Source organism: Mus musculus, chromosome 1, assembly GCF_000001635.26.
Source record: "Mus musculus strain C57BL/6J chromosome 1, GRCm38.p6 C57BL/6J".
Taxonomy (NCBI): domain Eukaryota; kingdom Metazoa; phylum Chordata; class Mammalia; order Rodentia; family Muridae; genus Mus; species Mus musculus.
In genome coordinates this window covers 156,254,755-156,267,570 of record NC_000067.6, presented here as the reverse complement: position 1 = coordinate 156,267,570, position 12,816 = coordinate 156,254,755, and the positions used below count along the sequence as shown (strand labels likewise).

General features: G+C 43.2%; 1 protein-coding gene across 11 annotated transcripts in view; it reads left to right on the top strand.

The window, feature by feature from the left end:
* The window catches only part of Tdrd5 (tudor domain containing 5), a 49,009-nt gene extending 36,734 nt beyond the window's left edge, over window positions 1-12,275 (top strand). For 7 of the 11 annotated variants that reach the window (XM_006496733.3, XM_006496731.3, XM_006496728.3 and 4 more), the window contains 5 exons: window positions 200-358; window positions 3,983-4,165; window positions 4,599-4,742; window positions 7,636-7,840; window positions 11,726-12,275. In XM_006496733.3, the coding sequence (XP_006496796.1) occupies window positions 200-358; window positions 3,983-4,165; window positions 4,599-4,742; window positions 7,636-7,840; window positions 11,726-11,997 (963 nt within the window). In that variant the 3' untranslated portion in view covers window positions 11,998-12,275. The other 4 variants (XM_006496727.4, XM_006496729.4, XM_006496730.3 and 1 more) reach the window with 4 other exon arrangements.
* The last annotated feature ends 541 nt before the right edge of the window (window positions 12,276-12,816 follow it).

Here is a 12,816-nt window from a genome sequence, read left to right as displayed (position 1 = left end):
ACAATGGTGGCTTTCTGATACAGTTGAAAAGAATGGGAAGACTTAGGAAGGTGGGTAAAATTAGGGGGGTGGGGAGGACGAACAAACACCTATGTGCGTGTATGAACTATAGAGTAAAATTTCCACCAAAGTTTATAGGAATGCAGATTTTGGAAACATTAATGTAGAAAATGATTGATTTTTCTTTTATATCTACTAGCAAGATATTAATGATGGAAAGTGTATAAGTTACCTTAAATCTGCGCCCAAGGAATTATTAAAGGATTCTAAATTGAGCTCATTGAAAACACATAAGAGCTGTGAAGAGGACCCACGGTGGTCCATCCTGCAGCCCAAGGATCTGAAGGAAGAAAATGAGGTAAGAGGCGGAGATGGGCTTTCAGTTCAGCAAATGCATAAATGAGAATGCCTGGAAATCAATAGTCTGCAGGCTCCTCTGCTTTCGTCGTCGGTGAGCACTACTCTATGACATTGAATTACAGATGATCTCCTTAACAGTCGCCAAGACCGGAAATGTAAATGAGCTAAATACCTAATAAAAAATGGAAAAAAAAAAAAACAGTCGCCAAGACCACAGCAATGGGACAGAGCCAATCACAGGGAAGAAAAGCTCTGCTGGGACCAGATGTATAGGTCACTATCCCGAGATTGAGTCAGAGTGGCAGCATAGAGGTCTTGAGAAGCAATACTAGGAAACTCATCAGGAAATATATTTCTATTTTTGGAAGAACATCTTTTAATCAAGTGTTTACATGCACATAACTTAGAGTCCCTTGTGACTCTAAGTGTCTTCTAAAACAACCATTTTCTAAATCATCTCCTTTAGTTTGAAATTTCCCTCTTAATTATTACATTAAATAATATATTTTTCCTGATTTTCAAGTTTAAGTATCTTTGGATTTCTTGGCATAGAAAAAAATGTTCATCCCTTCAGCACACATAAACTGAAGTTCCTTCCCCTCCCCCACCGTCTGTTTTAGTACACTGTATTGAGCTTCATCGGACCATTCAGTATCAATGCTATTTTCTGCTTAGCCAGATAGTTGGCTAGGATGCTTTTCATGTATACTTTTAAGTAATCTTTGTGTTTATTCTTTGAAACTTTGATAACATACATTTTTATTGTAATCTTTCTCCTCCCCTAACTCCTCCCAGATCCTTCCCACCTCCCTATCTAAGCAACCCTGTGCTCCTTGTCTCCCCTAAAGAAAATGGAATTCAATTGAGTTGGCCAGCTGCTCCTGAGCCTGGGGCCTGCCTCACTGCTCTCAGTTAGATAGCTTCTTGGTAGAGGTGGAATTTGTGCCCATGTTCCCTCTTCTGTGCTAAGAGTATTGTCTGGTTTGAATTTGTTTGGGTCTTATGCATGTTGGCATGAATTTTATGTTGATGTTTTTTTAATTAACTACAATAACATTGACTCTATTTTGGAGTTCTTTTCTGTCAGTTTTAATACACGTATATCATAATGTATTCAACACAACAGTCAGGATGCAGAATAGCTCCAGCACCTGGAATAACCCTGTACCTCCCTGGTTTTATTCACAGTTTCTCACCTGACAGAGTTTTGTTACTCTGATTGTCCCTTTCAGGACTAGCACATAAGAGAGCTTTAAGAGTGGCCTTTTAATGCAGCCTCATACCTCTGAGTGCTTCACATATATCCAAGTTGTTGATAGTTGAAAGCTTTTGTGTTTTGAGTGGTATTTGATTGTACTAGCTTTACTACAGTTTGCCATCCCCAACCAAGGTTTATTTGAATTGTTTCCAGTTTCAAGTAATTAGGAATAGAGTTACTATAAGTGTTCATACACAAGTTTTTGTTGGTTTGTTGGGGTTTTGTTTGTTTGTTTTGTTTTGTTTGTTTTGGTGTGTGTGCACGTGAGTGTGTACCTAAGTTTCATTTATACAGAGAAAATGTCCAGAGGTAGGACTGGTAGGTTATGTGGCAGTGTTAGGCAAACTGCTCTCCAGAGGAGCTTACGATTTCGCGTCCCACCAGCAGAGTATGTGTTCCAAGTGTTGTATGTCCTTTCCAGTACTTGCTAGTAACAGCTGGGGGTTTTTGTTTTGAGCTCCTCTGAGAAGCATATAGTAACATCTCAGAATGCTTCGAACATGTTTCCCTAATGACTAATGTGGGACGGGGTCAGCAGAGCTCTTTCTTACCACCGTGTTCCCTGCGTACAGATTTTACTGCGGCCCGGTTGGTTTTGCTACTGTTTTGATCCAATCCTTTCTTAGTATTCTCCTATTTCTTATTTGGAATAGAGGGTTTACCCCTGTGCTATTATAAAGTGTATATATATCTTTTTGTTTGGTTGGTTTTTGCTTTTTGAGACAGGATCTTACTATATACCTCCAGCTGCCCTGGGACTCACAGAGATGCACCTGTCTCTGGATCCTTAACTTCATTTTTTTTTTTTTTTGCAGGGTTCAAAGCCGAGAGTTTTTGAGATATGGGTGCTGTAGCCCCTAGGTGGCTTTCATAGTGAGTCCCCATGTCTGCTGGCATACCGTGTGACACAAAATAGAGAATCCTAGCAAACTAGTGGAACCTTAGAATGAGCCCGGAACAGGGCAGTGGCTGCCCCCCATCCTGCCCCCCATCTTTACAGAAGTCCCCTCAAGTGCTGGCAGCCTGGCACCTCCCCATAGTGACAGTGGGGGAGTTGGCTACTCCAGAGCTTCTGTCAGTTCCCATTGGTTCAAAGGCTGTATGATACACGCTCGCTGCTGTGCAGTAGGTAGATCAGCACCTCACTGCTGGCCTCCGGAGTCTGTTCTAGGGTTGGTGACTCTGCCTCTTACCCCCTCCTGGATCCTGGTTCCCACAGGAGGTTTTTGGTTTGTATTTTTGAGCAGCTGGAGAACAGTTAAGGCTTTGCAGACTCTTGAAGGCAGACTGGATGTGGTTTTGCATGATATAGACAGGAGATTGGGATCTAAAATGCCCCTCAACAGCCACGTGCCAAAAACAGTTTGGTTGCTCACACGTGGTATTATTGTAAGTTAGTAGAAGCCTCATGAGGTAGGCTGTCTTTGTTTATTTGTTTGTTTGTTTATTATATGTAATACACGGTAGCTATCTTCAGACACACCAGAAGAGGGCATCAGATCTCATTACAGATGGTTGTGAGCCACCATGTGGTTGCTGGGAATTGAACTCAGGACCTCTGGAAGAGCAGTCAGTGCTCTTAACCTCTGAGCCATCTCTCCAGTCCTTCCCACTAAACTTCATTCCACTGGGAGTGAACAGTCCCCTCCCTTACATGCTTCACTGGCGTGATAACCTGTCCCCCTCAGGGCCACATCTGTAGCAGCAATTGACCTTCGACTAAAACTCTGAAACCATGAGTCAAGAGGAAGTTTTCTTCCTTTTGAATTCTCTTAGAAATTTGGTCTGAGTAATGGGAAGCTGACTAACACAAACCCTTCTTTCTTCCTCTTTATTCCACATGTTGAACTTTCCAAAAGTCGCTCTAGCGGATGAGAGAGAGCGGTTGTCTGAGTCCTGGGCGCAGGGCAGGCAGGCTGGAGATGCCGTTGTTTCTACGCCAACTTTGATCTCATGCTCCTGTTCCCATCCACCTCTGCTCTCTTAGCATAAGAGCTTTGTTTCTGCTTTTGCTCTTTGAAAGCTCCTGCGCTTACGTGTTATGTATATGTGGTGGCCTCTCAGCTCTCCCCACTGTACACTCGGGCCTGGGATCGGTTAGGACCCCTTAGTCAGTTATGGAGGCTTTTCTACACCCAGGGAGTAGATGGCCTTGCCTCCTCTCCCAGTCTCTCTCATAGGCATTGCCCTTAAATGTCTTTGCCTTTATTTCTTTGGCAAATCGGGGAACAAAATGTAATAAATTGTGTATTAAACTTGTATCCACTCAGAGCCAGGAAAAAAATTGTGCATTTAAGTTTTAAAAATGTGTTTATGTTTGGAAATAAAAACAACAGTACTTGTTTGTCCTGTGGTCTGTTTCAGGATGAGGTCCCTACTGGAATGCCATGCCTGGAGTCAGTGACCATAGGTGACGATGTTTGGGATGAGAACTGGCTCCCTCTACAGGCCAAAATGGGGAAGGCAGGGAGTCCTGCCTCCCAGCTGTTTACTTCAAACCTTGTTGGGAAGAAACAATATCAGACAGGTGGAGAAATGGCACAAAAGGTTAGAGTCTTATGATAACAAGCAGCAGATCAACTGCTGACAAAGGAAATTTAAACCCGGTAGACCAGGCTTCTAGAAAGTTGTAAATGCTGGAATTGAGAAGGAATTGTCAGGCCATAGTTGAAAATGATCTGTGGTTGGTTTTTAAGTGGGTAAGCACTAAGGTGCTCAGGAACTGTCTCGCTAGGCGATGGTGTGTGTCCATTCACGAGGCCCAAGGATTGAAGGTGTTTACTGCAGACTTTAGGAAAGATGTCACTGATGGAAATCAGCATCCCTCTTGCTGCTTAGAACACACTGTGTCCTTGTCCTGTTGGAAGTCCACACCCCCTCTTGTTGTTTACAGCACACTGCTCCCTCGCTGTCACCTTACCTTGCTTTGTGATCTTGTGGCACTGCGTTGTGATTTACTGTTGCACGCTTTTCTTTATAGGACTGGTGTTTTTCTACATCTAAAGATATATGGGATGATTCCTGGCAGCCCTTAGGCCTTGCGAATGATGTGAAAGGAGGAATTCACACACCAGAAGGGCCCATTGCTCAAGAAAAAAATACCAGCACAACCCGAATTCAACAGGTAGAGCCCAGTTGGAATTATTATAACCAGTTCATGATTTATCACTTTGATTCTTAGAAATTGTGGTTAATGTATGCCCTTCTGCATCTGTTAATCAAGGCAGCCACCCACAGACATACCCATAGGCCCACCTGATCTCAGCAGTCCTTCAGTCAAGGCAGTCTGGTCTTAGCTCACTTTCATTCTTGCTCCAGTCCTCTCTGGCTTTCACTCCTAAGACCTTCGACTGAGGTGAGAGCCTGTTGCGTTTGCTTCCCACCTTGGTAAGCAAGGCTCAGACTCCACTGCCTGCCTTTCAGCCTGCCCACTGCTGTTCTCTGTAGGTTTTCTAGATGCTCACTTGATGAATTGGCAGCCTTGGACGTGCCAGATGTTGGACTGTTCTCTAGTCTCTTCCTCTGGGTGTGTCTGTCAGGGCCCGGATGTATTGTCAGTGTCTGATCTCCCCTTTAGCCCATAAGTTTGCAGTTATGATCTCAACTCCATTCCTGACTGGAGACTGCAAAAATGCTGAGGTATGACTATGGAACCCACTTCATTTTATGAAAATTTTCCTGACTACTTGTTCCCCTGAACCTTCAAATACTGTAAAATCTAATTTGTCCACTGCTTACAATGGAGCAAAGTTGAAGAGTACCATGGCTAGAACTGGAAGTCTTACTAACATTTTTATAGCTTGAATCTTCACATCAAGGAACCAGGATTTGTAAACCATCTATATCTGAGTCTCCTTGGGCTTTTAGTAACCATATTCTGGGCCTTTTCAATCAATGATAGTTGATTTCCCTCTTGCTACTCCGTGAGGAGTTGTGAATTCCATGGTAGTTAGGCGTGAGATATCGAAGCCTCGATCTTGGGACTTATCTCTGTGAGCTCTTTTACCAGTAAAAAAGATAACACTGCCCACAGTGCCTAAGCACATACTGTTTACTGGCACTGCTGTAAGCCTTTATCTACATCCCTGTCCATCTGTTTAATCCTTCTTATGAAGTACTGTTACCACCATTTCAAATGAAGAAACGAGACATGGATTAGGTTGCCAAAGGTTTATACCAAGCATTTGTCTTAGTCACGGTTCCGTTGCTCTGAGTCAGTTCGTGTAAGAGAAAGCATGTGACTGGGGCCTGGCTTACAGTTGCAGAGTGTTAGTACTTCTCTTCATGGCAGGGAGCATGGCGGCACACAGGTAGGCATGGTGCTGGAGAAGCAGCAGAGAGGGCTGCAGGCAGCCAGAGACACAAGTGACACATGTCTTTCTACAAGGCCACGCTTAGTTCTCCAGGACAGCTCATCACCTGGGGATCAAGCCTGCCCTGTAGATGAGCCCCTGGGGCCTTTCTTACTCCAGCCCCCACAGCAGTTAGAGCGTCCCATAAGGGTGTGTTTGGCAGATTAGTAAGCACACACTGGGTTATAAAAGTCGCAGCAATGTAGTAGTGATGGCAATATTATTAATAAACCCAGAGGCTAGGAACTATGTATACTGGGAAAAGTCTTCACTTTCATTTGTTTTTAAGAAATTGTATCAATTTGAAAATAGGCCTGAATATGCGGCAGCTCTGAAGTGTTTCTGAGTGGGTGATAATTAGGATTATAGTCAGACTTTATAGTCAGACCTGTAATTCAGAGTTCCCGTAGAGGTCATTTACAGACGCAAACAGAATAGCATGACTGTTCTTTCTAACATGGGAGGATAGTTATTAAAATAAATAATAGGAGTTAGGAGAATAGAGAGTCTCTTCAACAGATCTTTGAAAACATTGCCTACTGTGTGGACAAGGTGGATGAGGGAAAATTAGATGCAGGAGTTTGATCAGCACTAACTGTTTGCAGAAGGAACAGTGCTCTGTTGCTGTGGATTGCATGTGGTTTCCTTTCAAAGCATCATGTGTCGGGTGTGGTGTCTGGCACAGCAGCACTAGAATGCTGGGGACTAGGATGTATGATGTAATTAGGTCATGAGGTCACTACTAGCAAATTGTATATATAACATATATATGCGATTTGTTCAACTTTACGCATCTTACTGCTTTAGTAGCCTGTCTTCTAGCTTGATTAACAGAGATCTTATACTTACAGCTACTGAAGGAAAAGCACCCTAATAGAGGGAGAGACCACAGCATATATGACGTTGATTCAGAGTGTTAGAAAACAGTAAGCTTAGGGTGGCGCCAAAAGTTCAGTCCAGAGCTCCGCAGTCCTGCTCCACCTGTGCCTACCAGGCTCCTTGCATCCCATTCTGGGACTTGTGCATTGCAGATTCCAGAAAGATTCAAACTATTGACAAGAAAATACCCAGGCTTTCTTTCATCCGTGGTACTGAGAAAGAAGGGCTCCTTCCTTTCCTGTGCTTAGCTGCTAATTTTGGTGCACACTGTCTTACCCAGCTACTTTTTGAATCCTGGTCTTCCTTTCTTCCTAATATGTGGCACAATCTCTAGGCCATCTGTCTGTAGAGATCTGTCCTGCCCTTTTACTCTTTGCTGAAGTGTCTGTGTCTCTTAGACAGATAATCTGATAAATATGTAATAACTCTGTGTTTAACATTTTGAGAAACTGCCAGGCTGTTTTCCACAGCGGCTGAATCTGTTTGCATTTTTGCCAGCAATTTGAGTGCTTCAATGTTGGTGTTACTTAACACTGGATGATAAGGGTCCTGCATTGTCCTGCTGTGTGTGTATTTAACACTGGTCAATGGCGGGAAGAAGGGTAGCCCTCAGTACCATACTTGTTCATAGAAATAGCAATAAAGACCTCTTAGGTTGAATTTTGATACTCATTAAAACATAGAAGAGTGCTTTTTCTAGAGTTTTACTTTTTAACTGAAATCTAAGTAAGGAAGCATAAAAGGTGTCACTTTCCATGCCTTCACCCAATTTCTCCCATTTTGCAGCAGCCAGATTTACAGTATCCTTTGGATTCTTCCACACTGCCCAAACTGGAAGAGTTCTACATCTCTCTGATCAAGTCTCAGCAGTCCGCAGAGAGGAGCCAGTCTGAACCTGCCAGCATTCAGACTCATGCCGGACGGGCAGCCTCAAAAGCACTCAGTTCAACCCCTGCAGTGGGTGACTCTCCAGAAAACCACTCTGGCTCTGGTATGTTTATGTGTCCTTATGCATGCTCAGTTGACAAGTCGGAAGTTTGTCATGTTGCTAAAACCTTCATTGCTTTGAGAACATACCTTGAAAGGTGGCTGGTGCTGCCATTCTCTCCAAGATCGTCTTGGTGTGAGCTCAGGTTTCTCTAATGTTGCCGCTTTCTTTCAGCTTTTGCAGGGGCTTTACATTTATATAAAGTTTCAAGTACATGGTTCTGTGAGTTTTGGCAAATGTCAGTGTTTCCATTAGCCAGACAAGTTTCCTGTGCCCCTTTGCAGTTAGTCCGGACATTAGCATGCTGGCCTCTGGCATGTCGCCGTGCCTGTTACATAGTAGGTAGTTTTCTTGTCTGGCACCTTCCTTTATCTTCATATTGTAGAGTTTTGTTTCTGTTGGCTATTTATTTGGAAGTGACTTTGCTAGGGCATATGTCCACTGCATGCGAAACTTTTTAAACTACCTGTTGGTCCTCCTTTTTAAAGACTCTGATCACACATGCACTGGGCCACTTTGTCCTGATATTGACTTGATAGTTGTTTATTCTCAGTGCTGCTCACTGTGGGTGGTGTCTGTCCTGTGTGTACTCTGATCTCAGATGCTCTGTTCTTTATCTCTAGTTTTGTTTGGAGTCTTTTGTTTTTCAGTTGTTTCTCTCTTCCTCTTGACTATATAATGTCCCAGCACCTGACTTGGTGTATTTATTTTTGTGATTCTTTCTGAAAATTACTGTCTGTGTCCTGTCTTGATTTCTTTGTCATTGTCTCCTGATTCCAAGTCAGACTTTGTTGTGTGTAGTTTTATCTACCCTGCTTTATGCTCTGGGTGGACCGCACTACCAGCCACCCACCCAGGGTCTCTTAGGATCTGCAGATGAAAGACACACAGACACACACTAGCTTATCTTTAACATGCCTTGCTGGCTCAGTGGCACTTCTAAACCTTCTGCAGCTACTGTGCCCTTCCCTCCAGTACTTCTGGCTAAACACCTTCCAAATCTACCTTTAACTTTGCTGCCCAGTTACCTTATGTGATGCCCATTGGTTTGTGCTGACCAAGATGTTTCTGGCTTGCCCTTCTGTGGGCTGTTTTCCCTTTCCACCTACATTCTGGATGATCTCTGAATCTCTGAGTCTGTTATGTCCCCCCCCCGCCCCCCGTTCCTCCCTGTGACCTGCCCACACAACTGTAAGCAGCCCACCCTGGGCCCAACCATTGGCTTCTGGCGTCTTTATTGATAATCAAAAAACAGCTGGGGACAAGGACCTTGAGTGTCTGGACACGCAGATGCCGATTGAATGGAAGCATCAGAACCACACCCTATAACACTGCGTCCTTGGCCATCAGACACTGGATCTTATGTTGTCTGTCTTTAGGGACGGGAGGCAGTAGTTGCACTTCTCGGCATTGGTTTCACACACCTTAGCATTTCCTTAGGAGCTGCTCTCCCACGGCCCAGGTCCCAGCAGACGCTCTGTTCCGGATGCTTGTCCAGTTTTCTAACCATGCAAGGCAGACGGGGAGCAGACACGATTCCCGATCTACACCACAGTTCTCTATGCAGCCACGTAACCATTGTATTATACTTATGTCTTTTTCTCTCAACTGGGCACTACTCATAATTTTATGGTCAGAATATTACTTTTTAGAACACGCTGTCAAATCTTCTGTGACAAAACTTATCACAAGTATCAGGGAAAATAGATCACGTATTATGTGCTTAACATACACAAAGATAAAAGGGATTGACTTATTTTTCTCTGAAGTTATTGAATTTCTGTTTTGAAGATAGCAGTGTCCATCTATCAGTTGCTTGCAGTGGTTGACTGTCAGGATGTCAAACCGACTACACTGCTGCCCAGATTTAAATTCACCTGAAACTTTTAAAGCAGGTTGGTTGGTTTGGTTTTTGGTTTCCCCTTGCTCTGTGACCCATGCTGGACTGAACCTTGCTACATGGTTGAGACGTTCCTGGAAGTTGCTAACCTCCTTACTCTCAGAAGTGCTGAGATGATAGGTGCATGCCCAGTACGCCCCACTGAAGCAGGACTTTGTGGAATAAAGCCAAGTTAGTTTACTCTGCCCCAGAACATGACAGTTCTTCTCTTACAGTAGGATGCTACCTACTGCAGCACTGGCCTAGGAGTCAGCTTCTTAAATCTGTGAGGGGCAAAAATATACAGTAGTAAAGTGCTTTGAACACACAACCACCAAAACTCAATTCAAACCTTTTAAAGATTTATTCATTTATGTACTTGATGTATATGGGTATTTTGTCTGCACACCTGAAGAGGACACTGGATCCCATGAGGCTACGGTTGTAAACGCTGCCCCATGGGCACTAGTAATAGAATTCATGGCCTCTGGAAGAGCAGCCAGTGCTCTTAAGTACTGAGCCATCTCTTTAGCCCCTCAAATCAAACTCTTAATCAATCCAGGGTACTTGTGGTGGGCTCCCACATGCTGCCTCACAGTGCTAAACTTCAGCCTTTGTCCTGAGCACTCTGTATTCTGACATGCCGTTCAACATAACCTGGCCAACAAATGCTATCTGAAGCACCTTGGCTCATACTTTAGATGAGGTTGTCATCAATCTCAATGCTTTTATTGTACAAAGTTTTCTGTTCCTTTAGAAACATAATGATTTCCCCAAACAGGTGGGGGCTAGGAGCTGGATGGCACTCAGTTAATAGAGCGCTTGCCTCAGAAATAGACATGGGAGGAGGACCAGAGGCTCTACAGAATGGGTTCCAGGGGTAGTACTTACCCTGTGATACCCTGTATTCAAACAAAAACCAATACAGCATAATGGTTCAGTTATAGAAAACAAAGATTTAAAAGACTTAAATTTCCTATTTTCCAGTTGTCCTTTATTACCATCTAAGTATCAAATTAGTGTCTCTTTGGATTGAATTGCATTCAAATGTTTATTGATGAATTTCATTTTTTAAAAATTGAATGAATTTTTGCCCTTAAGATTAGGGTAGAATTTTCAGCAATTTCTGAAATGATCTAAAACATAATTCTTGTCATTTTATAATACACTTTAGTGAAACAGTGTTCAGTGTGGATAATAAAATGAAAATACTGATAAAAGAAAAACATTGAAGATATTCTTTGTCCTTGTAGTATCAAATACTCAACTGAGATCCAGTCCTTTTGTGTAAAAAAAAAAAAAATACATCCATCATATTAGTATGCAGATTTGATTGTATCTTTAATAACAGTAAAATTACCAGGAAACATTTAATTTATATGCCTGTTTTATATACCAAGGTCCTACAAAGTTTCTCAGGCAAAAAAGGGTCTTCAGTGGGAAGGAGCTAGCACTGGTCTAGCCCGTCCACGTAAGAGTGTCTACCATCCGTGCCATGGTTGCTAGACCTGGAGTGTTAGAGCTCCAGATTTCTCTTTGTTCCCATGGTTACTTCTTACATAAGTCCGTGAGAACATCTTGTTAACAGGTGGTCCTTTACAGCTTTACAGGGTCTGTGACCCTGGCACAGACTCAGAATTAGAACCACTTGGCAATAGAGGATACCTGTGGAGTATCACTTCCCTGTGAGCTGGAAAGAAATAAGGGTGTTTTTGGACTCCCCTCTGGGGTGTGAACTTCATCCACTTCCTCCTCCTGGCATCCCTTCCGCATTCGTGTGTTCCTCTGTTGGCCCTTAGCCTCTAAGTGTTCATTTTCACACTAATGTGGGATCCCCAAGTTCGAGTCTTTGCTATCCCTGGCTGTTTTCTGAGTAGCATCCCCTCTGACTGGTGATCGCCTTGAGTCAGAAAAGGCCATAGCGCATGTTGGTAAGAACTAAACTGGGAGAGGCAGGCAGTGAGTTGGAGAACTTCTTGAAAGGACTCTTGTTTTTTTCTCTTTTCTAGTGGAAAGCTCTCCAGGGAGCCTAAAGAAAGAAGATGTTTCTAATAGCCGTGCTGAAGCCACGGCCAAGGACAAGAGTCAGGGAGCCATAGACCAGCTCTCTTTCATTTTGTCCCCCCAGCACCAGATTTCTCAGAAGCTCTACATCCCTCGAAGTACAGCCACAGCTGTCTTGGGAGCTGCGGCACGGTTAGCCACGTCCAGGAGCCTCCTGCACTGGTACCCCAGTGTGAAAGGAGGGAAGCTTGAGGCAGAGAGAGATGGAGTGAAGTAACGGTTGGGGAGGGGTCCCTTGGCCTTTCTGGGTGACCAGGTGCTAGCTTTGTTTTGCTAACTGACTACTTTGATGTGTAAGTATTGATAATTTATGTTAGTTCTTATTTTTGTTCATGATTTTACATCATTCTGAATGGTTTGGTTCACCTTTGTTTTAATGAAGTACTTTAAAGCAGTTTGTGTATATGTTTTTTTTTGTTTTTTTGTTTGTTTTTGTTTTTGTTTTTTGTTTGTCTTGTACATATCATGACTGATAAATGAAGATTGAAAAATTAATTGTTTGTGATCTATATTTAACAAGACAAAAAGTACTTTCACACACAATGACCTCTCCAGTCAAGAATTCTCCTGCTACAAACCTGGCTACAGCATCCTGACTCTAAATGCAGAACCGCAGGGCCAAAGCTTCCAGGTTCTCCTGCTTGCTAGCCCCTCCTTGATCTACCTTGGCATAGACTTTCCTTTGTTCTTTTAAGCCTAGGAGATCCGAGGGCCTTCTCAGTTCTGAGGTGGCTGGGTTGGCTGGGTGCCTAAGAGAGCACTACTCCCTTTGTTCCATTTAGCTTGAGGCTTTTCTTAAACTTCTCTCCTTGAACACTTTGACTTCTGTCTTACATCACATTTCGGTGCGCTTTCTCCTCAAACATTTTGTGTTTCTCTTTGACCCACTTGTTCCTTTTCACTGTAGATCTGCATAAAAGTGATTTCTAATAAAACCACACCATGCAGGCTATACCAGGCTGTCTTAAAAGCTCGTTCATTTGGCCTCAGGCAAATTCTTAAAACAGAGCAAAAAGCAGCCACTTCTTTACCCAAC